This window comes from Mastigoproctus giganteus, chromosome 2 (genome assembly GCF_048544385.1).
Source record: "Mastigoproctus giganteus isolate SK-2022 chromosome 2, ASM4854438v1, whole genome shotgun sequence".
NCBI classification, from domain to species: Eukaryota; Metazoa; Arthropoda; class Arachnida; order Uropygi; family Thelyphonidae; genus Mastigoproctus; species Mastigoproctus giganteus.
This window is the reverse complement of record NC_143576.1, coordinates 168047137-168071508: the sequence shown is the minus strand read 5'-3', so window position 1 is coordinate 168071508 and position 24372 is coordinate 168047137. Positions and strand designations below refer to the sequence as shown.

General features: G+C 38.5%; 1 protein-coding gene across 3 annotated transcripts in view; it reads right to left on the bottom strand.

The window, feature by feature from the left end:
* The window catches only part of Dpit47 (DNA polymerase interacting tpr containing protein of 47kD), a 231963-nt gene that overhangs the window by 79076 nt on the left and 128515 nt on the right, over positions 1 to 24372 (bottom strand). For all 3 annotated transcript variants that reach the window (XM_090389624.1, XM_090389626.1, XM_090389625.1), the window contains one exon: positions 12503 to 12559. In XM_090389624.1, the coding sequence (XP_090245750.1) occupies positions 12503 to 12559 (57 nt within the window). The remainder of the gene's footprint in view (positions 1 to 12502; positions 12560 to 24372) is intronic.

Here is a 24372-nt window from a genome sequence, read left to right as displayed (position 1 = left end):
AAAATTGATGCATGATCAGGTATCTACACCCAATCATGTATCAAGGACTGCATTTTTATACTTGTCCATACCTGAGGATAAGCAAATTTAAGAATAAAACAGTGAGAAACTAGTTTTCACTCAGTTTTCTTAAATTTGCTTATCCTCCACAGGTATGGACAAGCACAGAAATGTAGTCCTTGATACATGATCAGGTGTAGTTCCCTGATGAAGTACCTGACCATGTATCAATTTTTACTTTTAGCTAACATCAGATTTGAATTTTTATATTTGCTCTATCCCTTTTTTGGACCTATAATTACCCACCCATATCTGATGCTGGCTACTTTCCCTCACCATGAATTGTTGAGGAGGCTTCCATTCTGCAGTGGGTTGATGATGGCTGCAGTTTTTACCACACCTTATTTTAATTTAATAATTTTTATTTAATCTGACAATCTGTTGGTGATATCATTAATCATTGCTTTCTGCAGATGACCTGGTTCTGGTCATCCACTATCCTCATTACAAAAAATGTTATCTATTTCCCTGACAATGGAATCTTCCCTCCTTCCCCCCAAAAAAACTAAATTCTTTTGAACCAATGCAATATGCACTTGATTATTCTGTTCCAGGACTATACGAGGTTCACTTAACAGACTACTAGGTAGAATCTTGAGCCCCTAATGAGCTCCCACAATTGCATCTGTCTTTAGGGCATGCACCTATTTCTTTGACTCAAATTCTTCTAGCAAGACACCAAGTTTTAATTTTAAATTGGCACACTTTAGATTATCAACTAAATTGTCCTTTGAACACATGCTACGGGCTATACAAGCAATGAACTCATAACTCATATAGGAATTTCCTAAAACCAATTCCACCTGAGTCATGACATTAGAATCCAATAAACTCCACTATTTTTCTATACAAGGTGTTAAAAGCATTCTAAATTTGGTGAGAATTACATCCCGAATAAAATCATGTAATTCTTGACATTAGGGAAATGTGGAGACTTGCTTGAGAATTCTTCACTGAAATCACAATCATTATCCTGTTTTCTACAAGAGCCTTCCACCTCTAAAGACTCTTTATGGTGCCACACATTGCCAATAAAGATATGTAATTTTGACTAGAAATCTGAGCATGGGAGTAGCAGACTGATTTGTCAGAAATAGACAGGACTGAGAGACAGGATTTCAATCGTCTAAACATGGATTGAATTTAACTTGGTCTTCTTTCCTTCCATTGAAGAATTACTTACACTACAGTAGGAAAACAGCAAAATGCCACCACTTGTTCAGAAGTTGGAAAAGTGATAAAAAATATACTATTATTATATACTATTAGTTTTCTCTCTGACAATGAGTCAGAGAGAAAACTGGCAACCCAACTAAAAAAAAAAAAAAAAAAACCAGAAGGCAAACCATAAGATGGAAGCTTATTTAGAAGACCATCAAGGAAACCATGTCAAAAAGGCTTAGAAATTTTAGGAGCAACTGCTTAAGTTTCACCAAATTTTTCCATTGAATTTGTCCAAAGATAAGTAACGTAAGTCATGCTATTATTACCTGTGGATCAAAATAGACAAAACCAATACTGTTGATCATTGAACATATGAAAAACTTTTGAGATAATCTAAAAGTCAATCACTATACCCAGGGTTAGGAATCCTGGGTATAGTGGTTAATAGATTTCAATTCCTCCACTACTTTGGAAACAGTAGAGTTTTAGTGCAATGGGATGATAAATGGCAGGGATTTGTTGTTGTTATTATGGAGCTTAATGGCACATAAGCTGCTATGGCTATAATGTGCCTATTCACTTATTATTTTAAGAGATGAGGAATTTCCATAAAATCAAAAGAAAATTTGAAATCAGAAATTATTAAAAAGTCCAGTCTGCTTGAGGAAGTCAAAAAATTCAGAAATATTTGCCTTATCACCAATGAGATTTTCAAGAGTTATTCGTTTATGATTATTTATCAGTGAGATCAAGGATGAAGCTCTGTGTTGTTTATAGTAGGGGCAGCCAATGAGAATATGTCTAACAGTCAAATTGTTAGAGCAATGTGTACACTGTGGTGGATCACCTCCTGTGAGTAAATAAAGATGTGTCAGATGAGTATGACCTATTCTTGGCCTTGAAAGAACTACTACTTCTCGTCTTGATGTACGGACACTGGAACACCAAATTTTCATATCTTGTTTAAACTGAAAGAGTTTATTATTAGTCTGAGAGTGCCAGAGTGCTGTCCATTGTGATAGGCAAGCAGCATGAATGGTTAGTACATAATCTGATGCTGGAACAGGGATATTGGTCAAATCTAAGGTAGTTGGATTTTTTGCAGCTTTATCGGCCAGTTCATTGCCTAAAATACTGGAATGGGCTGGAATCCAACAAAAAGTGACCAGTTGGTGGCGTTTTTTGATTTGTAGTAACAAGCTTCTGATTTCATCTAGAACAGGGTGAACTTTATCTTCGGAATTACTTAGCGACATGATTGAGCTGAGGGAATCAGTATAAATAACAGATTTTAAAGAACAGTCAGAATAGAGATTTTCTAAAGCAAGTTTTATTGCATATAATTCAGCAGAAAAGATACTAAATTCTGATGGAAGGGATACTGATACAACTGTATTTGAAAACACTCCAGCTGCTCCAACATTTGAATTAGATTTAGAGCCATCTGTATAAATTTGGTAGAAATCAATATATCTTTGAATGTGAACATCATGAATTTGTTTGACATTTGTTGCTTGCAAAATATTCTTTCTCCACTGGCAGAGGTAAGTGTCACATGTTTGAAGAGGAGGAGGAGCCCATGGCGGTTGAGTAAAGGTTGGTATCTGCTGTACGGAAAGGATGGAAATATTCCAAACCTGCGCCAGTTCAAGAAGGCGAAGACCAGCTGGTTTAACTATGCTGGGTTTGTTTCTGTATAGGTTTTCTAACAGTGGGTTTAAAAGGTATGACTAAATGGGATCAGAGGCACAACTTTGTATCTTGACAGCATATTTCCGTAACAGTGTTTTCCTGTGTAAAATTAGTGGGGCCCGTGAGCTTCAATGTAGAGACTATGTGCTGGCGACGTTCTGAACGCACCAATTGCAATTCTCAAAGCACTGTGTTGAATAGGATCAAGCCAGCATAATGCACTCTTTCTGGCAGAATCATAGATGGGAGCACCATAATCGAGACGGGATCTGATTAATGCCTTGTACAACCGAAGCAGGGAGGTAAGATCTGCACCCCACGTTTGGGCGGATAAAGCTCTGAGTATGTTTAACTTTTTCAGACAGGAAGTCCGTACATTTTTAATATGATCTAGGAAATTTAATTTGTGGTCAAGGATTAATCCTAGAAATCTGATGTTAGTAGCGATTGGGATGGACACATTGGAAATTTAAAGTTCAGGATCCGGATGAAGTTTTCGTTGTCTGCAAAAATGGATTGCAGTTGTTTTCTGCTGAGAGAGTCGATAGCCGTTGAGGCTGGCCCATTGTTGTATTTTATTTAGTGATATTTGAAGCTGTCTTTCAATAGATCTCATGTTTTGGGAATGGCAGGAGATGGAAAGGTCATCTGCATACAGATAAGTCTCAATTGTGTTTGGAAGCTGTTTGGTGATGGAATCAATTCTAATAGCAAAAAGAGTGGCACTCAATACTGATCCCTGTGGAACACCTTCTTCCTGAATGAAAGTTGAAGAGAGGGCACGTTGGTATCGAACTTGAAATGATTTAGTATGTAGAAGTTCTTAATAAATATAGGAAGGTTGCCACGTAGTCCGAGAAAGTAAAGATCACTAAGTATACCATGCCTCCAGGTGGTATCAAATGCCTTCTCTATGTCTATTGAAACCATTACTAGATGTTCATGTTTGACAAAAGCATTACGGATGGCAAATTCAGCCTTGACCATAAGATCTATACATGACCAGTTTTGATGAAAGCCATATTGACTATGGCTCATTAGTTGTTCTGACTCAATGATCCAGACGAGCCTTCTGTGGATAATTTTCTCAAGGATTTTACTGAGGCAGCTTGAGAGAGATATGGGTCTATAGCTATAGGGGTTGGATGGATCTTTTCCAGGTTTCAGGAATGCCAAAACTGTAGAGTGATGGCAAGTAGCTGGAAAAACATTTTCTAAAAATATGCAATTGTAAAAGACTAGGAGGAGGTGCAAAGCTTTGTCATTAAGATGTTGTAGCATGACATAATAAATCCCATCTGGTCCAGCATCACCACTGCGGGCTGTTTAATGAGATGTAACAGTTCAGAATATTGCAGAGGTCTATTATATGTGACAAGGTGGGAAGTTTCAAAATTAATACCATGCTTTTCTTTAATGTTTTTAATTCTTTGGAATGAGGTAGTATAGGCTGATGTTGCTGAGATTTCTGCAAAAATATTGCCCAAACCAAAGCATTTGGCTATATCTACAGGATTAGATAGATCTTTTCCATTCCAGGAGAGGATTGGAGAAGGTATGGTAGGAAACTTACCAGACAGCTGTCTCATTTTTTTCCATATTATTTTGGGATCAGTATTCCTGTGAAAACTGGATGCAAAAACGGGTCCAGGATTCTTTCTTTGCTTGGTTTTGTATGAAGCATGCTTTTGCCCTTAATTTCTTATAATTAATGAGATTGACTGTGCTCGGGCACTGCCGAAACAAATTCCAGGCTTTATTTTTTGCTCTCTTTGCTGTGGTGCATTTGTCATTCCACCAGTAATTATAATGCTTTCGGCCCAGCGGATTTGATAGTGATATCGTGTCTTTAGACACATTTAGAAGATGTGATGTGATGTTATCTGTCACATTATCAATATGCTGGAGGCAGATTTTTTCCTCATCAAGGTCGATTGATGACTGAAATTTTGCCCAGTCTGCTCAGACAAATTTCCACTTTCTGCAGGGTTGAATTGAAGGAGTCTTTGCTTTCAGAAAGTTGCATACTATTGGGAAGTTGTCACTGCCCATGGGATCGTTTATTACATACCACTCTATGGTTGGGACTAGTACTGGTGAACAAATTGAGAGAGCTATTGCTAATGTGTGTCCTGCTGGGGGCCGTACGTGTGTCAGTGCACCTGTATTGAGTATAGTGAGATTTAGTGCCTCCAAAAAATTTTCAATTAGTCGGCCCCGTCTATCCAATTTAGGAGAGCCACATAATGGGTGGTTCCCGTTAAAGTCCCCTAATATACAGAGAGGTGGAGGTATCTGTATAAAGAGGTCTTCAAGATCTTTTAAAGAGTAAGTACAGTTTGGTGGTAGGTATCAAATGCCTCTACTAATGCTAATCTCCAGTCCATGGGTACTTCCCATGAGTCCAAGGAAGCTCTCATAATTATGGCTTACTTCCTTTGCTGCCTCCTTTAATATAACTGGATAGATCCCATCCACCCCAGGTGCCTCTCTTGTATTTATCGTCAACAATTTCTCCTCCACTTTACTCTCAGTTATTACAAGATTCTCTAGCTTACTGCCAGAGTTACATACACCTCTGGCATTCCCCTCGCTGAATAACTCCTCATGTGTGAATGTCGATGCAAAATATTCATTCAGTTTGTTAGCTGCCTGAGCAGGATCATCAACAGTTGACCCATCAATATCAAGTGGACCAATCTGATTCATCCCCTTCCTTCTAGAGTTTATATAAGTAAAGAACTCTTCGCTGTTTTTCTTTTCATCCCTTGCCAAAGATTTCTCGTAATCTGCCTTTGCCTGCCTAACCTCCTTTGTAACTTGGTTACAGACCAACCTGTATCTATCATAGGCTTCTGTGTCACGTGTTAATTTGTATGTATCCCATGCATTTTTCTTCTCTGCCATATGTCTCATTAGTTCATCTGACATCCATTTAGGCCTAAACCTTGAACAATATTTCTTAGTTGGTATGTAAACCTTAGTAGCTTCCAAGATAAGTTCTTTGAATGCTTCCCATTTTGAATTTGCTGTTGGTAACATCATCAGTTGGTCCCACTGTATACAATTTAAATACTGTCTCAGTCCATCGTAGTTGCCTTTACGAAAGCAATAACCCTTCCCTTTACCCCTAATGGTAGTTACCTCTTTGAGTAAATCCCACTTCAGCACACTGTGATCACTGCCACCTAGTGGTTCATTTATCTGCAGATTCTTAATGCATGAAGAATCACTGCTGATAATCAAATCAAGAGCATTCCTCCCTCTAGTTGCCTCCCGAATATGCTGATGTAGAAAACAATCATCCAATAAATCCACAAAAGCCTTGCTAGTGTGTGAGTGACCAGCCCCCAAATTCCAGTCAATATCTGGGAAATTAAAATCTCCCATTATAAGACTCTCTGATTTACTGGCCCACTCTATTTCCCTGTACAGTTTCTTATTATACTCATCAGAGTCATTAGGCCTATAGCACACTCCTACTCTCAATTTTGATCTCCCAATGCTTATGTCACACCAAACTGACTCGACACTGCACTGTCCAGCAATGTCGACTGGCTTCACTTCCTTGGATTTTATGTATTTCTTAACTAATAGCATAACCCCTCCTCCCTTCCTATCCAGTCTATCCTTTCTGTAGACGTTGTACTCCCCAAATTCCAGTTCTGCATTCCTTATATCTGTGTGACACCACTTCTCTGAAATCCCCACAATATCTGCCTTTGATGTTTTGAGCAATACCTCAAATTCATCAAATTTATTTACTAAACTCCTAGCATTGGTGTACATGCAAGTATACATGCACCTATTCTTTTTCTTAGCTACCCTAACACAACCCATGTGTTTACTTGTACCCCAACGATTCCCAGCAGTCTCTAAAATATCCTGCATCTTATTTTCCAGGCTGCTGCTCATTCCAATAGAAGCAGTGCAAGAATCACTTTCACCTCTGCCAGTGGGTACTGTTAATCTATTAGTCCTTGTATCCCCCAATCTATCAGTTTTCCGACCCACCTAACACTGCCTCGATAGCATCAGCTAACATTCTTGCACCCTTTCTATTTAAGTGTATACCATCCCTGTAGAAGCAGTCTCTTCTGTTAACAAGTACAGACCAGGCTGAAAAAAATTCTACCCCTTGAGCCTTGCACAATCTTTCCAGGGCCGAATTGATCGACAGGGCTCTCATCATATACTCCCTCCTATCGTGTCTGGGCAGAATTGCAGACACTTTCAAATTCAACCCTAATTCGCGGCTTTTTTTCAACAGTGACCTGTACTTGTTAATTAAATCCGCCGGTCTGCTACTCTTAATATCATTTGTGCCAACGTGTACAACTTACAACTATATCACCTTTTGTGCCTTTAAAAGATGATATCCACTCTACAACGTCATCAACCTTTGCCCCTGGCAGACATACCCTGGTCCTGTTCCACCTATCCTTTTTACAAAGCATGTTTCCCATTTCCCTGACAATAGAGTCACCTACAACTACTGGTCCCAAAAGATTAAGAAAGATGGGCAAGGTTGCCCCATCCGATCAGTCTTCAGTCTCTTTGGGTTGTCATTTTCCATGTGAATGTGGTCTGTATTTGCCAGGTTTGCTCCTTTTTGCCTTAGCAAGAAGACTTTTCTGCCAAGGTTTCCGGCCCTGCCACGGGGAGGCAGGAGCAGTGCCGCAATGAGGCCAAGTGGTTATAAGGGTTAGTTTGTTAGTAAAGAATGCAATATATATAACAAAAAGAAAGGTGAATTTCTTTTCTATTTTTTTTTTTTGGCTGATGCTGCATAAGCTCATACACTTGCTTTCTTGCATCACATGTCACTAATACTACTACTATTTTGAATGAAGTTTTTATCTAAAACTGCACTTAAGGAAAATTTTATCCAGTTTGTCTTTGTAAATTTCCAGCTTTGGCAAGTTTCCAGATAAGGGGAGGTAATTTGGAAATTACAAGTAATTAGAAGATGATTGCTGTTGTGTGGATTATCCAATACTGCCCAATGTATACTTGGGTTGAGAGCAGATAATTAGATCTATGCAGAAGTATTTCCTGTGGGAAAATGCACGAGTATGTGCACCAGTGTTCAGCAGAGTTAGACTGTGCGTGTCTGTGTATCCAGAGTTAGACTGTGCGTGTCTGTGTATCTGTATATGTTAGACTGTGTATCCCCCAATCTATCAGTTTTCCGACCCACCTAACACTGCCTCGATAGCATCAGCTAACATTCTTGCACCCTTTCTATTTAAGTGTATACCATCCCTGTAGAAGCAGTCTCTTCTGTTAACAAGTACAGACCAGGCTGAAAAAAATTCTACCCCTTGAGCCTTGCACAATCTTTCCAGGGCCGAATTGATCGACAGGGCTCTCATCATATACTCCCTCCTATCGTGTCTGGGCAGAATTGCAGACACTTTCAAATTCAACCCTAATTCGCGGCTTTTTTTCAACAGTGACCTGTACTTGTTAATTAAATCCGCCGGTCTGCTACTCTTAATATCATTTGTGCCAACGTGTACAACTTACAACTATATCACCTTTTGTGCCTTTAAAAGATGATATCCACTCTACAACGTCATCAACCTTTGCCCCTGGCAGACATACCCTGGTCCTGTTCCACCTATCCTTTTTACAAAGCATGTTTCCCATTTCCCTGACAATAGAGTCACCTACAACTACTGGTCCCAAAAGATTAAGAAAGATGGGCAAGGTTGCCCCATCCGATCAGTCTTCAGTCTCTTTGGGTTGTCATTTTCCATGTGAATGTGGTCTGTATTTGCCAGGTTTGCTCCTTTTTGCCTTAGCAAGAAGACTTTTCTGCCAAGGTTTCCGGCCCTGCCACGGGGAGGCAGGAGCAGTGCCGCAATGAGGCCAAGTGGTTATAAGGGTTAGTTTGTTAGTAAAGAATGCAATATATATAACAAAAAGAAAGGTGAATTTCTTTTCTATTTTTTTTTTTTTGGCTGATGCTGCATAAGCTCATACACTTGCTTTCTTGCATCACATGTCACTAATACTACTACTATTTTGAATGAAGTTTTTATCTAAAACTGCACTTAAGGAAAATTTTATCCAGTTTGTCTTTGTAAATTTCCAGCTTTGGCAAGTTTCCAGATAAGGGGAGGTAATTTGGAAATTACAAGTAATTAGAAGATGATTGCTGTTGTGTGGATTATCCAATACTGCCCAATGTATACTTGGGTTGAGAGCAGATAATTAGATCTATGCAGAAGTATTTCCTGTGGGAAAATGCACGAGTATGTGCACCAGTGTTCAGCAGAGTTAGACTGTGCGTGTCCAGTAATGCTTCTATTGGCTGCCCTCTTTTATCCATATGAAGACTTCCCCATAATGGGTGGTGTCCATTAAAGTCACCCATCAAACACACAGGAGATGGTATCTGGGCAAGGAGCTCATCAAAGTCTCTAAGTACATATGTTTCGTTCGGTGGAAGATAAATAGAAAAAAACATAAAATTATTCCAAGTTCTATTCTAACAGCAACTTAGACGGATTAGTAAAGGATATTAAGACTGCTACACCTCCACGGGCTACAGTTGCTACATTCCTGTCACGCCTGTACAAAGTACATTTCTTTATTGAGGGAGTCACTTGTGGAGTTAAATATGTTTCCTGTAAACCAATTCCTGCGGGATTGAAATCTCGGATTAGGTCATAAAGTTCATCTGTATTAGTAAGTATTCCTCGACAATTCAATTGTAAAAAGCACTGCATTATTTAGTTTTAGTGGGAGGATGATCCGGTTGCTTTTTAGAGGCAGTACGCTTATGGCAATCTTTTTTAGGAAACGTAGGATGCCCAGTGCCCATGTCTCCTTCAACATAAATTTCTAATATAGGTTCTTCTTGAGTTTTGTCATCTATGTCCATTTCTGCAGTATTAATTTGGCTCTTATTAACGGATTCTTCTTTTGCCATACTGATCTCACTTCGGGACTTGATGCCACTAGTAGAGGGGATGGAAATTGGGATATTACAAGTCTGGTCTCTATTGCTTTGCTTAAAGCTGGCTGAAGAGCTGAGCTATAGCCCATTCAGCAAACGATTTGTCAGGCAGAATTGAATCAATGGTTTGAGTAGCAACCGAACGATAATTCTTAGTAGCAGTTGCACATGTATGTGCTGGAGTGTCTTTCACTATTTGTCGTCTTGCTGCCTGATAAGTCACTTTATGTTCAACTTTAAACTTCTGTATTTTTTTCCCCAGCTTCCATAATTCGCAATTTTTGGAATATGCAGGATAATTCCCCTTGCAATTTGGGAAAACTGGAGATGTTGCATTACAATCTGTTTGAAAGTGATCTTGGGATCCACATTTTGGGCATACATTGTTTCCTTGACATATTGCCTGAGAGTGTCCAAATTTTTGGCATTTATAACAGTGAATTGGATTTGGAATATAGGAGCAGATATGGCAATTTAGATAACTGGCTTTAACAGTATTTGGTAAGTTTGGTGTATTGAAAGTGAGTATTATACTACAGATTGGAATGAGATTGCCATCCTTACGAGTCAAAATTCCTCTAGTTTGTACAACCTTTTGATCTTTTATTTCTTGCACAAGCTCCTCTTCTGTTACATTCAAGATCTCATTCAGAAACACCACCTTTGGAACTATTTAGGGTTGTGTGGGGAGAGATTTTAACAGGAATTCCCCCAAAAGTTGTAAGCTTTAACAACAGTTTGGAATGTTTAGACTGTGTCATTTCAACTAGTAAATCCCATGACTGTAACCTTTTGACCATTTTAGGTGATCCAGCTGCATTTTCTAGGAATCTTTGTATCATAAATGGAGAGTTTACTTACTGGTTGACTAGTTAACAAATAAGAAAAGTTGGATATTCTGGTTGGTCACTGTCTTTTTTTAAGCACTTACTTTGTGCATTACCTTGATCAGAATTGTAACAATCTCGAAGGCTCTAATGCTGGATAGTTTTCTTTATGCATGTCAGCTCCTTTCCACCCTAGGGATTAGCTTTTCCATCCAGGTTACCGGTCCTGACACAGGGAGGCAGAAGCAGTGCCGCTTGTGGCCAAGCGTAGGAGTTAGTATGGTTAGTAAACTAATAAAGAGTAAAGAAAAAGGTACTTTCCTTTTCCTGGCTCTCTTTTTACACTTTTAAAAAGTAGAGCTAATTAATAAAAGGACTTATAAAACGAAGTAAAACAAGGAAAAGTTCAGTCACTCTAGAAAAATTGCTCTAGGAAGTAGCAGATCGCTTGGCCACAGAAATGCTTGCCACTTGGGGCCGTAAACATTTGTAAATTACACACAAGCTTGTGTACGTGTGTAAATTGAAATTACTTAATGTATGAAGCACATTACATTTCAACTGCATTAGCAAATAGTAATATTTCATGATTTATAATGACAAAAAAACATATTAAAATAAAAATGACATTTATGCACAAATTGAGAACATTTAATTTCTGTGCATCTGAAATCCATTCATTCCTCAAACCAGTGCATGGCAACAGAATACTTAGTATGTCAGCTAAAAATACATTTTATACAGGACAGCTTATATATATGTATGAAAAAAAAAAAAAAAATAATTGCTGGATTTATATTGGTTTGATTTTAATGAAATTTGGATAGGCTGGACAAATTATTCTATAAGAGAAAAATACAAAATTCCAGGAAAATCCATCTTCCAGTTGTCTAGTTATTTCTTGGTCTCATTTTAATCAAAATTAAAATGGTTTTACAACTCTCTTTAAAAGTGCCAAATATAAAATTTCATAAAAACCCATCCACTAGGAGTGTAGTTATTGTATCCAGATGGACACATATGCTAACATGTCCTAAAAAAAAAAAAAAAAAAAATTTGTATGTCAAAAAGTCCCCCCCCCCCCAAAATGGTTGGGCGGGGTCCCAGAGGGTTGAGTGCTTTGTCCCCTAACAGTTTCTGATATTTATTAATGATGCTGATGAGGGTGGTAGAAGTAATGGTTAGCACCAACTCGATGTAGTCATTTAGGAAAACTACCCGAGGTAATTGCACAGCATGCCAAAATTGTTTCAGAAATGCAGTTTGATTTTTTTGGTTTTTTTTTTTTTTTTTTAGGAGCATTAGCAACCAAGGCCATATTGCTCCGGGATATGCTGTGGTCATTCCCTGACCTTTCCGCATCCTCCAGTATTTGGTGGTGGCCGCCAGAAATACAGACAAGCTGCTAGGACAAGTCACGTGGTTATCTTAGTGGCGTACAGGACCTTTTGCAGTGGAGTGGGGGAGAAACCAATATTTCAATGTATAAAGAAATAGGGCAATTCTGTATAAAGGTTTGGAAATCAGGCAAGGGGCATATCGGAAATTTGCCTTCAGCTTAAGAGGAATAACCTTCCGTTTAGTGTTGTGAAAGTAGAAAGTATGGATAAATTTAAAGGGATTGAACATATTATTAGGAGGGATAGGCAAATGAAGTAGATAAAAGTTCTTTTCTTTTTTTTCTTTTTTTTTCGGCTGATGCTATGCACTTCTTTGTATCATTTTTCCAATACTTCTAAAGCTGAAAATCTAGTAAAAGTTAACAACACAAAAAACAAAAGTTAATACACACCATTTTATCAGTTACCTTTGCCATCAGATTTTTCAGATGAGCATTATCTTTTTGTATCTAGAAAAAGGATGATTAAGAAATATAAATAAAATCATAATAAGGAATAAACAGAATATAAAAAATATGAAACTAATAATTATATTCATTTAATTTTTCAAGCACTATTATTTATTAGATAGTAAATGATAACTTTAATTATCCAATGAGACATGATCATTTCCTTTAGTGGGGTCTTGGGGTAGCGAAATACACATTCAGTTACTTCAAGCCATCTTGTACCTTGGAAACCATCTGACTCTTTTCCCTTCAACTATAAATGATAACCATTAGAGATGCTTCTTTATATATTATCCATAAAAATTTAAAAGTACAACCACAAAAGAAATCATGTTGCTGTACCTTACCAGATTATGGCAAGAAGGAGTGCAGGGGAGAGGGTTTTTTTGTATTCAATTCTCCATCTTGGTACAAACTCATCTGCAGTAAAAATAAAACTACTAAATTCATTTTTTCCAACACAAAAAAAGGCCAATTTCAATCTTAATGATAACCGTTTTCATTCAAAATTTTCTTATGAAAAGAAGAGCCCTGTGTAAGGTGGCAAAACAACTGGAATTATGAAATTTTTTGCTATATAAGATGGGTTTTTAGAGGAGAGTAGACATCCATCAGAGGAAAAGCAAGTCTACATGGTCACCAGTGGAGGATGATCAGTAAGATCAACTTTAAATGTCTTCATAGTCTACATCTGACTACATTCATGCAGTACACAGCCGCAGTTGCAGAAAAATGGAGGCAGTTTATGAAGGTAGCTATCGAAGGTAGTCCCAACCCACAATGAAGTTTTCAGTTCTCAAGAGTAATGAGACATCTGGAAGATGCCAATCATAACCAGTCCTATTATTTCGGAACTTAAAAGGCCATACTGTTGTGGCCAAAGTTTTCATACAGTCAGCATCCCCCTGCTGACAAGTAGTTATGGCAAGTCCATTCCCTCAAGTTAGAATATAATGATGAATTGCCAGACAGATTAAGCCAGGCACAAGATGGCATACTCAACAGTGCATACATTCACAATGTATGCACTAAAAATATAATGTGGTGCGATCAAATAAGAATTTACAAACATAAAACTACTGTGTCACATTAAAGTTGAAAACTGCAACAAGTAATGCTGAAAAGGAGAAAAAAATTTATAAAAATGGAATTTAAACTACAAAAAAAAAAAAAAAAAGAAAAGAAAAAATTCCAGAAATACAATAGTATTTATTTTCGTATATCATTATTTGATTACGATTACATTCATTTACTCTTTTAGTGAATTCTGATATCGATAGTAACACAGCCTGTTTGCATTTTTCCTAGGCTCTGCTATTCTTCCCCAACATTTTTCATTCTTCATTATGGTTACTCCTATTCTGTTTGTTAAATTAATTTTTTTTTTGTCTTTAGTTGTTTAAATTTTATAATTTTAAGTTTTTTAATTTTGTTGGCTTTGTAAATATAATTAGAATATTTTATGTTGCATACTTGCATTTCAGTTTTGGCTATTGATTGGCTTCTGTCAAATGGAAATTAACATTTAATCTTTTCAGTTTGACTGAGTTATTAGGTTAACAATATTTAATACATGTTTTCTATGGAACCAGTCTTGATAGCTCAGGGATGGCCAACCTTTTCCTGCAGTGTGCCACCTGGGCAGTTCCGAAACTACTGAAATGCTTCAACATCCCCCCCCCCCTCCCCATTATTGATCAGCACCTGGTGCCACCAAATGTTTTGCTAACTACATGAAGGAATTTTATTCTAACAGCTTGTAATGAAAAAAAAAAAAAAAAAAAAAACTCAAAAAAAAAAAAAAAAATTTTTTTATGTTTATTAAATAAATTTAATACAATTTAAATTTTTATTTCACACATCTGATGTCATCAGAAACTCTCACTAGCACCTCTACTCACCTGCGCTAAATTAAAACTGAAAGGTAGTATAAATATGAGCCAGTAAATAAGGTTCCTGTCACGTTGAAACTGTATCATAATTTCTGGCAAAAAGTACTTATCAAACTTTATTGATGCCAATGCACTATGCATGTGCTAAAAATAGTTTGATACCCCACCCATTTTGTTCCTTATCTTTAAATAAATGCAATGGTATGCAACTTGCACTGCAAGGACAAAATTCAATGGATACCTGGTTCCTGGGCAACGCAACACTGTCACCCCTCTTGCTAGTGAATGAACCCACCACTTGGAAGGTATACAGGTACATTGCATTCATGTAGACAATAATTCGATGTCAGTATGGATAAACATTGTGAGTTAACTGATTTTGAAAGAGGGGTGGTAGTGGGTTCCCAATGCATGGGTCACTCTATCGTGCAAAGTGTATCAGGAATACGCCATTTCCGGAATAACATTCATGGACAGGACTGTGGGCAGAGAAAGGTGGTGGATGGACGTAGTAGTAGTAGTAGTGGCATGTGATGCAAGAAAGCAAATGTATGAACTTATGCAGCATCAGCCAACAACAAAAAAAAAAAAAAAAAAAAATCACACCATTCCCTCCAAATGCCTGTCCAGTTCCTCCTTAAATTTATTCAACCTATCAACTTCTACAACGACAGATGGAAGTTTGTTCCAGCAATTAACCACCCGCTGGCTAAAGGCAAATTTCCAATCATCTATTCTACATCTGTCTTTTCTTAATTTGAATTTATGCCCCCTTAGGTTCGTAACGAGGCTAAAAGAGACGGTCGTTTTCAAAGCCGCTAAGTGGATTTTTCTTATTTATTGATTTGAAATTATTGTTTTTCTAAAACTTTTGATTTAAATTTAGTAGTATAACATTATTTTGTGATTTTCTGATTAATTTGGTGTATTTATTCTTTACTCGGCCTTGTAATTGCATAAAAGTATCAGTAAAGGTTTCCACGTGTTTCAACTCCGCTAACCGTTCGTAATTTTCCCGCCTTTGTGATACGATATACCGTACTAGAACTTCGTTAGCAGTTAAATTGTACGTTTAAATAAATACATATAACGACTTAGATTACAAACGTAATATAATTAATTATATTTAACATAATTAATTATACATATAACCACTTAGGTTACGTAACATAAATAATTAGTAAAAACAAATAATTAATACATAACTTGATACGAAAGTTATATAAAGGGATTTCGCAGATAACACTCGTTACTGAAACGTAAATATTTCGTAGATAACACTCGTTACTGAAACGTAAATATTCCGTAGATAACACTCGTTACTGAAACATAAATATAGCGTTATAACTGTGTTTGGATACAAGTTTAGGATTTAATTTTGTACAGAAATTGAAATTTTATTGAAAGTAAATCTAAATCATGACTCAAACCAGAGCAGCAAAGCAAAGGGCTCAAGCTAATGGGAATGCTGTGGCCCAGGGGAGAACTGAGGGGGGCAGTTGTCCTCTGAATCACAGCCTTGTAAGATGCACTATTTGCTTGATGTTTGCGGAGCAGTCAAGTATGGGACATGATACTGCCATGGGGGATGTCTTTGTGTGTGTGCGATGCAAGGAGTGTAAGGAGATAAGGCGACAACTCAGCATTGTTATGGGCCTATATGAGAGCTTGAAGGATAGGGTGGATGCCCTCGAAGGATTACAAGTGAGGGGCCCATCAAGCTCTCAGCTGCCCACACCAATGCCAGAGCTTGCACTTGGTCATCGCGGAACACAGCGGCAACCCCCAAGGCAGAATGCGCTGGTCCCAAAGGAACTAGTAATTGTTGGTGACTCTATTGTCAGGGAAACGGGAAACATGCTTTGTAAAAAGGATAGGTGGAATAGGACCAGGGTATGTCTGCCAGGGGCAAAAGTTGATGACGTTGTAGAGCGGATATCATCCTTTAAGGGCACAAAAGGTGATATAGTTGTACACGTTGGCACTAATGACATTAAGAGTAGGAGACCGGCGGAATTACTTGACAAGTACAGGTCACTGATGAAAAAAAGCCGTGAATTAGGGTTGAAATTGAAAGTGTCTGCAATTCTGCCCAGACACGATAGGAGGGAGTATATGATGAGAGCCCTGTCAATCAATTCGGCCCTGGAAAGATTGTGCAGGGCTCAAGGGGTAGAAATTTTTTCAGCCTGGTCTGTACTTGTTAACAGGAGAGACTGCTTCTACAGGGATGGGATACACTTAAATAGAAAGGGTGCAAGAATGTTTGCTGATGCTATCGAGGCAATGTTAGGTGGGTCGGAAAACTGCTAGATTGGGGGGATACAAGGACTAATAGATTAACAGTAGCCACTGGCAGAGGTGAAAGTGATTCTTGCACTGCTTCTATTGGAATGAGCCGCAGCCTGGAAAATAAGATGCAGGATATTTCAGAGACTGCTGGGAATCATTGGGGTACAAGTAAACACATGGGTTGTGTTAGGGTAGCTAAGAAAAAGAACAGGTGCATGTATACTTGTGTGTACACCAATGCTAGGAGTTTAGTAAATAAATTTGATGAATTTGAGGTGTTGCTCAAAACATCAAAGGCAGATATTGTGGGGATTTCAGAGACGTGGTGTCACACAGATATAAGAAATGCAGAACTGGAATTTGGGGAGTACAATGTCTACAGAAAGGATAGACAGGATAGGAAGGGAGGAGGGGTTATGCTATTAGTTAAAAAACACATAAAATCCAAGGAAGTGAAGCCAGTCGACATCGCTGGACAGTGCAGTGTCGAGTCAGTTTGGTGTGACATAAGCATTGGGAGATCAAAATTGAGAGTAGGAGTGTGCTATAGGCCTAATGACTCTGATGAGTATAATAAGAAACTGTTCGGAGAAATAGAGTGGGCCAGTAAATCAGAGAGTCTTATAATGGGGGATTTTAATTTCCCAGATATTGACTGGAATTTGGGGGCTGGTCACTCACACAGTAGCAAGGCTTTTGTGGATTTATTGGATGATTGTTTTCTACACCAGCATGTTCGGGAGGCAACTAGAGGGAGTAATACTCTTGATTTGATTATCAGTAGTGATTCTTCATGCATTAAGAATCTGCAGATAAATGAACCACTTGGTGGCAGTGATCACAGTGTGCTGAAGTGGGAGTTACTCAAAGAGGTAACTACCATTAGGGGTAAAGGGAAGGGGTATTGCTTTCGTAAAGGCGACTACAATGGACTGAGACAGTATTTAAATTCTATACAGTGGGATCAACTGATGATATTGCCAATAGCAAATTCAAAATGGGAAGCATTCAAAGAACTTATCGTGGAAGCTACTAAGCTTTACATACCAACTAAGAAATACTGTTCAAGGTTTAGGCCTAAATGGTTGTCAGATGAACTAATGAGGCATATGGCAGAGAAGAAAAATGCATGGGATACATACAAAATAACACGTGACACGGACGCCTATGATAGATACAAGTTGATCTGTAACCAAGTTACAAAGGAGGTTAGGCAGGCGAAGGCAGATTACGAGAGATCCTTGGCAAGGGATGCGAAGAAAAACAGCAAAGAGTTCTTTACTTATGTAAACTCTAGAAGGAAGGGGATGAATCAGATTGGTCCACTTGAGATCGATGGGTCAACTGTTGATGACCCTGCTCGGGTAGCTAACAAACTAAATGAATATTTTGCATCGACATTCACACATGAGGAGTTATTCAGCGAGGGGAATGCCAGAGGTGTATTCAACTCTAGCAGTAAGCTAGAGAATCTTGTAATAACTGAGAGCAAAGTGGAGGAGAAATTGTTGAAGATAAACACAAGAAAGGCACCTGGGGTGGATGGGATCTATCCAGTTATATTAAAGGAGGCAGCAAAGGAGGTAAGCAAACCCTTAGCCATAATTATGAGAGCTTCCTTGGACTCAGGGGAGGTACCCATTGACTGGAGATGTGCAAATGTGACCCCAATTCACAAAGGGGGATCAAAGGCTGACACAAGTAATTATAGACCTGTGAGTTTAACTTCTGTTCCCGGAAAATTAATGGAGGCACTGGTGAAAGAAGCACTGCAGGATCATCTAGACAAGACTTCAGTTATAGCTAGGACACAGCATGGTTTTGTTAAGGGGAAGTCTTGCCTGACCAATTTGATTGGATACTATGATGCAGTCACAAAAGAACTGGATGCAGGGAATAACTTTGATATTATATACTTCGATCTTAGAAAGGCTTTTGATACTGTTGCACATGGAAGACTGCTGCACAAATTGGAGCAGTGTGGCATTGGAGGCAAGTTGCTGCTATGGATAAAGGGGTGGTTGAGGGGGAGAAGACAGAGAGTGGTAATCAATGGACACTGCTCATCGTGGACTAATGTTATTAGTGGAGTCCCTCAGGGTTCAGTATTGGGGCCTTTATTGTTTTCTGTATTTATAAATGATATTGATGATGGTATATCAGGCTTAATGTCCAAGTTTGCAGACGATACGAAGGTTGGCAGGGTTGTCAAGGACACTACTGACACTATGCTGCTGCAACAGGATTTGGAAAGGTTGAGCAGATGGGCTTCGAGGTGGCAAATGAAGTTTAACATTGGCAAATGTAAAGTACTACATATGGGAAACAGCAACCCCAGAGCAACGTATCAACTCTGTGGTACTACACTGACAGTGGTAGAGAATGAAAGGGACCTGGGGGTGGTGGTGCAGGCAGATATGAAGTTCTCTGAGCAGTGCAGACGAGCTGCAAGAGTAGCTCATGGTGTATTGTGAATGATATATAGGAATTTTTCTAGCAGGGATAAGTAGGTGATTATTCCCTTGTATAAGGCAATGGTCAGGCCACACCTAGAGTACTGTATACAGGCCTGGAGGCCTCATTTCAGGAAGGATGTAGAGCTGCTGGAACGAGTACAGAGAAGGGCAACTAGATTGGTGAATGGGACAAAGGGGTTCTCTTACGAAGAAAGGCTTAAGTTTTGCAAATTACAGTGTCTGGAAACTAGGCACCAGCGGGGTGATCTGATAGAGGTGTACAAAGCCTTGAATGGTTTGAGCATGCTCAATGCTGATGGGATTCTTCCTCTAGCTCAGAAAAATCACCTGAGAGGGCATAAATTCAAATTGAGGAAAGACAGATGTAGGATAGATGTGCGGAAATTTGCCTTTAGCCAGCGGGTGGTTGGTGGGTGGAACAGACCTCCATCCCTTGTCGTGGAAGTTGATAGCCTAAATAAGTTTAAGGCTCAGCTGGACAGGTATTTCGAACGAACAGAGGGGTGAAGTGGAAGTGGTTATTTTTATGTATTTATGTTACTTAATTTTTTTTTTTTTTTTTTTTTGGCTGATGCTGCATAAGCTTGCTTTCTTGCATCAAATGCCTCTACTAATGCTAATGCTAATGCTAATCTGAACAAGTGGAAGGATCCAATCAGAATTCAGCGTGCTCCAGCCACTGCAATTTGCAGAACTTAAGCCTCTCTTGGTAAGAGGATCCCTTCATTCACCTCACCAATCTTGTTGCCCTTCTCTGTACACGCTCAAGTAAATCTACATCCTTCCTAAAATGAGGCCTCCAGACCTGTACACAGTACTCAAGGCGTGGCCTGACCATTGCCTTATACAGAGGGATAATCACCTCCTTTTCCCTGCTAGCAAAATTCCTATATATCATTGACAAAACCCCATGACCTGCCCTGGCAGCCTGTCTGCATTGCTCAGAAAACTTCATATCTGCCTGCACAATTACTCCCAGGTCTTTTTCATTTTCTACCACCTTAAGTGTAGTACCACACAGTTGGTACGTTTCTCTGGGGTTACTTCTACCCATATGCAGTACTTTGCATTTGTCAAGGTTAAACTTCAGTTGCCACTTCTTAGCCCATCTGCCCAAATTATTTAGATCCTGTTGCAGTAGCACACTGCCATTACTGTCATTAACAACCCTGCCAACCTTTGTATCATCTGCAAACTTCGACATTAAGCCTGGTATACCTTCATCAATATCATTGATAAATATACAAAACAACAGTGGACCTAACACCGAACCCTGTGGGACTCCACTAATAACATTAGTCCAACAAGAGCAGCACCCATTGATTATCACCCTCTGTCTTCTCGCACTTAACCATCCTTTTGTCCAATTTGTACAATAGTCTTCCATGTGCAACTGTGTCAAAAGCTTTCCTGAAATCCAAATACAGCGAAACTTCTCCTAACGGACATTTTCCAATTTCCCAACTCACCTCCATTGGTTTTAACGTGTTTGCAGCTTCTGTCTAGCGGACATTCTCTGTAACGGACGCGGACAGGCAATCTGCACTGTTTCGTTTAGAATAACACTTAATTTGATCTCCCCATAACGGACAGCGGGCGAGTTCACGGCCCTTTTTCTAGGAACGTGTCTTCCACGTATTGCCTCAATCGTGTGTTTATTTTCTATTTCCGATTCTCTGAATTTTATCAAGGTTTACGTCGCGGTTCTAAACCCTTTTTCAAGAATTTTAAGGCACGTGTAAAACTTCTGATGAATTCAGTGTGTGCAGGGGGGGGGGAGAATATGGTCGGTTTTTCGTCTTTTCATTTTCAGTTTTGTTCAGTGTCGTGTGAAGTGCACAATGTCTTCTCGTAAACATTTAACTTTAAAAGATAAAAGTTGAACTCATTAATGCGTATGATCGGCAAAAAAATAGTATTCGCAATCTTGCTGCAAAATTCAAAATCGGGAAGACGCAGGTAAGCGACATCCTAAAGAAAAAAATGAACTGCTCAAACAATTTTGGCAACACGGAAATGATCAGGTTCAAAAATCATTCCCGAAAACTGTTGGACTTCAAATTTGTCGCCCACGTGCTAAAAAAAATTCCCATTAATGGACCTATTATTAGGGAAAAGACTTTGGAGGTTGCGAAATCTATGGGAGTAAATGAGTTCAAAGCTTCTGTGGGATGGGTAGACAAGTTCAAAACTCGGCATAAAATTTCTTGGAAAACCGTAAGTGGTGAAGGTGGATCTGTTGATACTGGAGTTGTAACAGAGTGGACCGTCAAATTGGAAGAGTTATGTCGTGATTTTGAAGCTAAGGATATTTACAACTGTGACGAAACAGGGTTGTTTTTTAAAGCTCTTCCTAAAAAAACAACGAGTCTAAAAAACGAAAAGTGCCAGGGCGGAAAAATTTCTAAGGAACGCTTGACTGTACTATTGTGTACAAATATGCTGGGAGACTTTGAACAACCTCTTGTTATAGGAAACCCACAAATTCCTCGTTGTTTCAAGGGCATAAAGTTAAATCTTTTGGATGTTGACTGGAAGTCTAATAAAAAAGCGTGGATGACACGAGATATCATGAGCGAATGGATAAGTCACTTTAACCAAAACATGATTCGACAAAACAGAAAAATTATTCTTTTCATGGATAATGCTGGATCTCACCCGCACATTGAATTGTCCAACAGTCAAATCATTTTTCTTCCACCAAACACATCTGCAGAGTGTCAGCCCTTGGATCAAGGGATAATAAAAAAATTTAAACTTCACTACAGAAAACGTGTTTTAAGACATCTCATTGCAAACATGAACGATGTAACATGTGCGAGTGACCTTGCAAAGAAAATCAGCATCCTAGATGCGATTCAATGGATTTCCTCTTCAGTAAACGCAATTAGAAAACAAACTGTCGTGAACTGTTTTGTAAAGTCTGGCTTGTCAAACGCAAAAATTGAAGTTGTGAACAGCAATGTGGAGCACCAAGAAGAACAAGAACTTCGACATCTATTGATAATGTACGATACTTCCGCTACAAGTGACCCTGGCTACAAAGATATAGACTCAAACCTCACTACAGAAGATGGTGCTCTAGATATCAACGACATTATCATCGATATTTTTCAAGAAGTTCCTCATGAGGATGAAGAAATGGAAGGAGGTCATTCTGTCGAAGAACATATTAACGACGAACCACCGATGAAAATAGAAGAAGCGCTCATACAAATCAATCGTTTAAAAATGTTTTTCGCCGCTGAAGAAGATACTGAAGGACTTTCGATGGTTTCTTCACTCCAAACAAATGTTGAAAACAAAATTATCAGCCGGAAGAAGGTGCAGAAGAAAATAAGTGATTACTGTATGCATTTTTCTTAAGATAAAGTCATAATATGCATAGCACAATTGTATGTATATTATTTACAAAAATATTGTGCAAAATCTGTATATAATTTAATTTAATTTTATATTAAACGTTTAACGATTTTTCTTTATCTCTTGTGTATGTAATTGTATATTATTTACAAAAATATTGTTCAAAATCTGTATATATTTTAATTTAATTTTACAGTAAACGTTTAACGATTTTTCTTTCTTTCTTTTTTTTTTTTTTTTCTCCCTCAGACTTCTTGTTAGCGGACACTTCTCTCTAACGGACACATTTTCGTTCCCCATGGCTGTCCGTTAAAGGGAAGTTTCACTGTATATGATATCAAAATTATTTTTTGCATCCAGTTATTTTGTAACCACATCATAATATCCTATCAAATTTGTCAGACAAGACTAGATGATCTAGATGATCCTGCAATGCATCTTTAAACAGCGACTTCATTATTTTACCCGGAACAGAAGTTAAACTAAGTGGTCTGTAATTACTCGTGTCACCCTTCGATCCTCCTTTGTGAATTGGGGATACATTTGCACATCTCCAGTCCGTGGGAACCTCCCCTGAGTCCAAGGATGCTCTCATAATTATGGCTAAGGGTTTGCTCAGTTGCTTTGCCGCCTCCTTTAATATAACTGGATAGATCCCATCCACCCCAGGTGCTTTTCTTACGTTTAACTTCAACAATTTCTCTTCCACTTTGCTCTCAGTTATTACAAAATCATTAAGTATCTTGCTACAATTTGATAACCTTCTGCCATTTTCAAACTTCCTCATGTGTGAATGTAGATGCAAAATACTCATTCAGTTTGCTATCTGAGCAGGATCATCAACAGTCGAACCATCGATGTCAAGTGGACCGATCAGATTCATCCCCTTCCTTTTAGAGTTTATATAAGTAAAGAAATCCTTGCTGTTTTTCTTAGCATCTTTTGCCAAGGATTTCTCGTAATCTGCCTTCGCCTGCCGAACCTCCTTTGTTACCTGATCACAGATTAACTTATATCTGCCATAGGCTTCTGAGTCGCTTGATAATTTATATGCATCCCATTCATTTTTCTTCTCTGTTACGAGTCTCATTAGTTCATTTGACAACCATTTAGGCCTAAACCTTGAACAATATTTCTTACAGGTATGAAACTTTTAGTAGCTTCCACGATTAATTCCTTGAATGCTTCCCACTTAGAATTTACTGTTGGTAACATCGTCAGTTGATCCCACTGTACAGAATTTAAAAACTGTCTGAGACCACTGTACTCTCCTTTACGGAAGCAAAAACTCTTTCCTTTACTCCTGATGGTAATTAAATCTTTAAGTAAATCCCACGTCAGTACACTGTGATCACTGCCACCTAGTGGTTCTTTTATCTGCAAATTCCTAATACATGAATAATCACTGCTGATAACCAGATCAAGAGTATTACTTTCTCTGGTTGCCTCTCGAACATGCTGCTGCAGAAAACAATCATCCAATAAATCCACAAAAGTCTGACTAGTGTGTGAGTGCCCAACCCACAAGTTCCAGTCAATATCTGGTAAGTTAAAATCCCCCATTATAAGACATTCCGATTTACTAGCCCACTCTATTTCTCTGTACAACTGTTCATTGTACTCATTCAAGTCATTAGGCCTATAACACACTCCTACTCTTATTTTTGCTTTCGCAGTGCTTATGTCACACCCAAAATGTGGCCAATAACATCTGTCTCGCATTGTTTCATCCAACCGGAGAGCAACAGTGGCACAAATCATTGCAGACTTCAACAAGGGAGGTGACAGA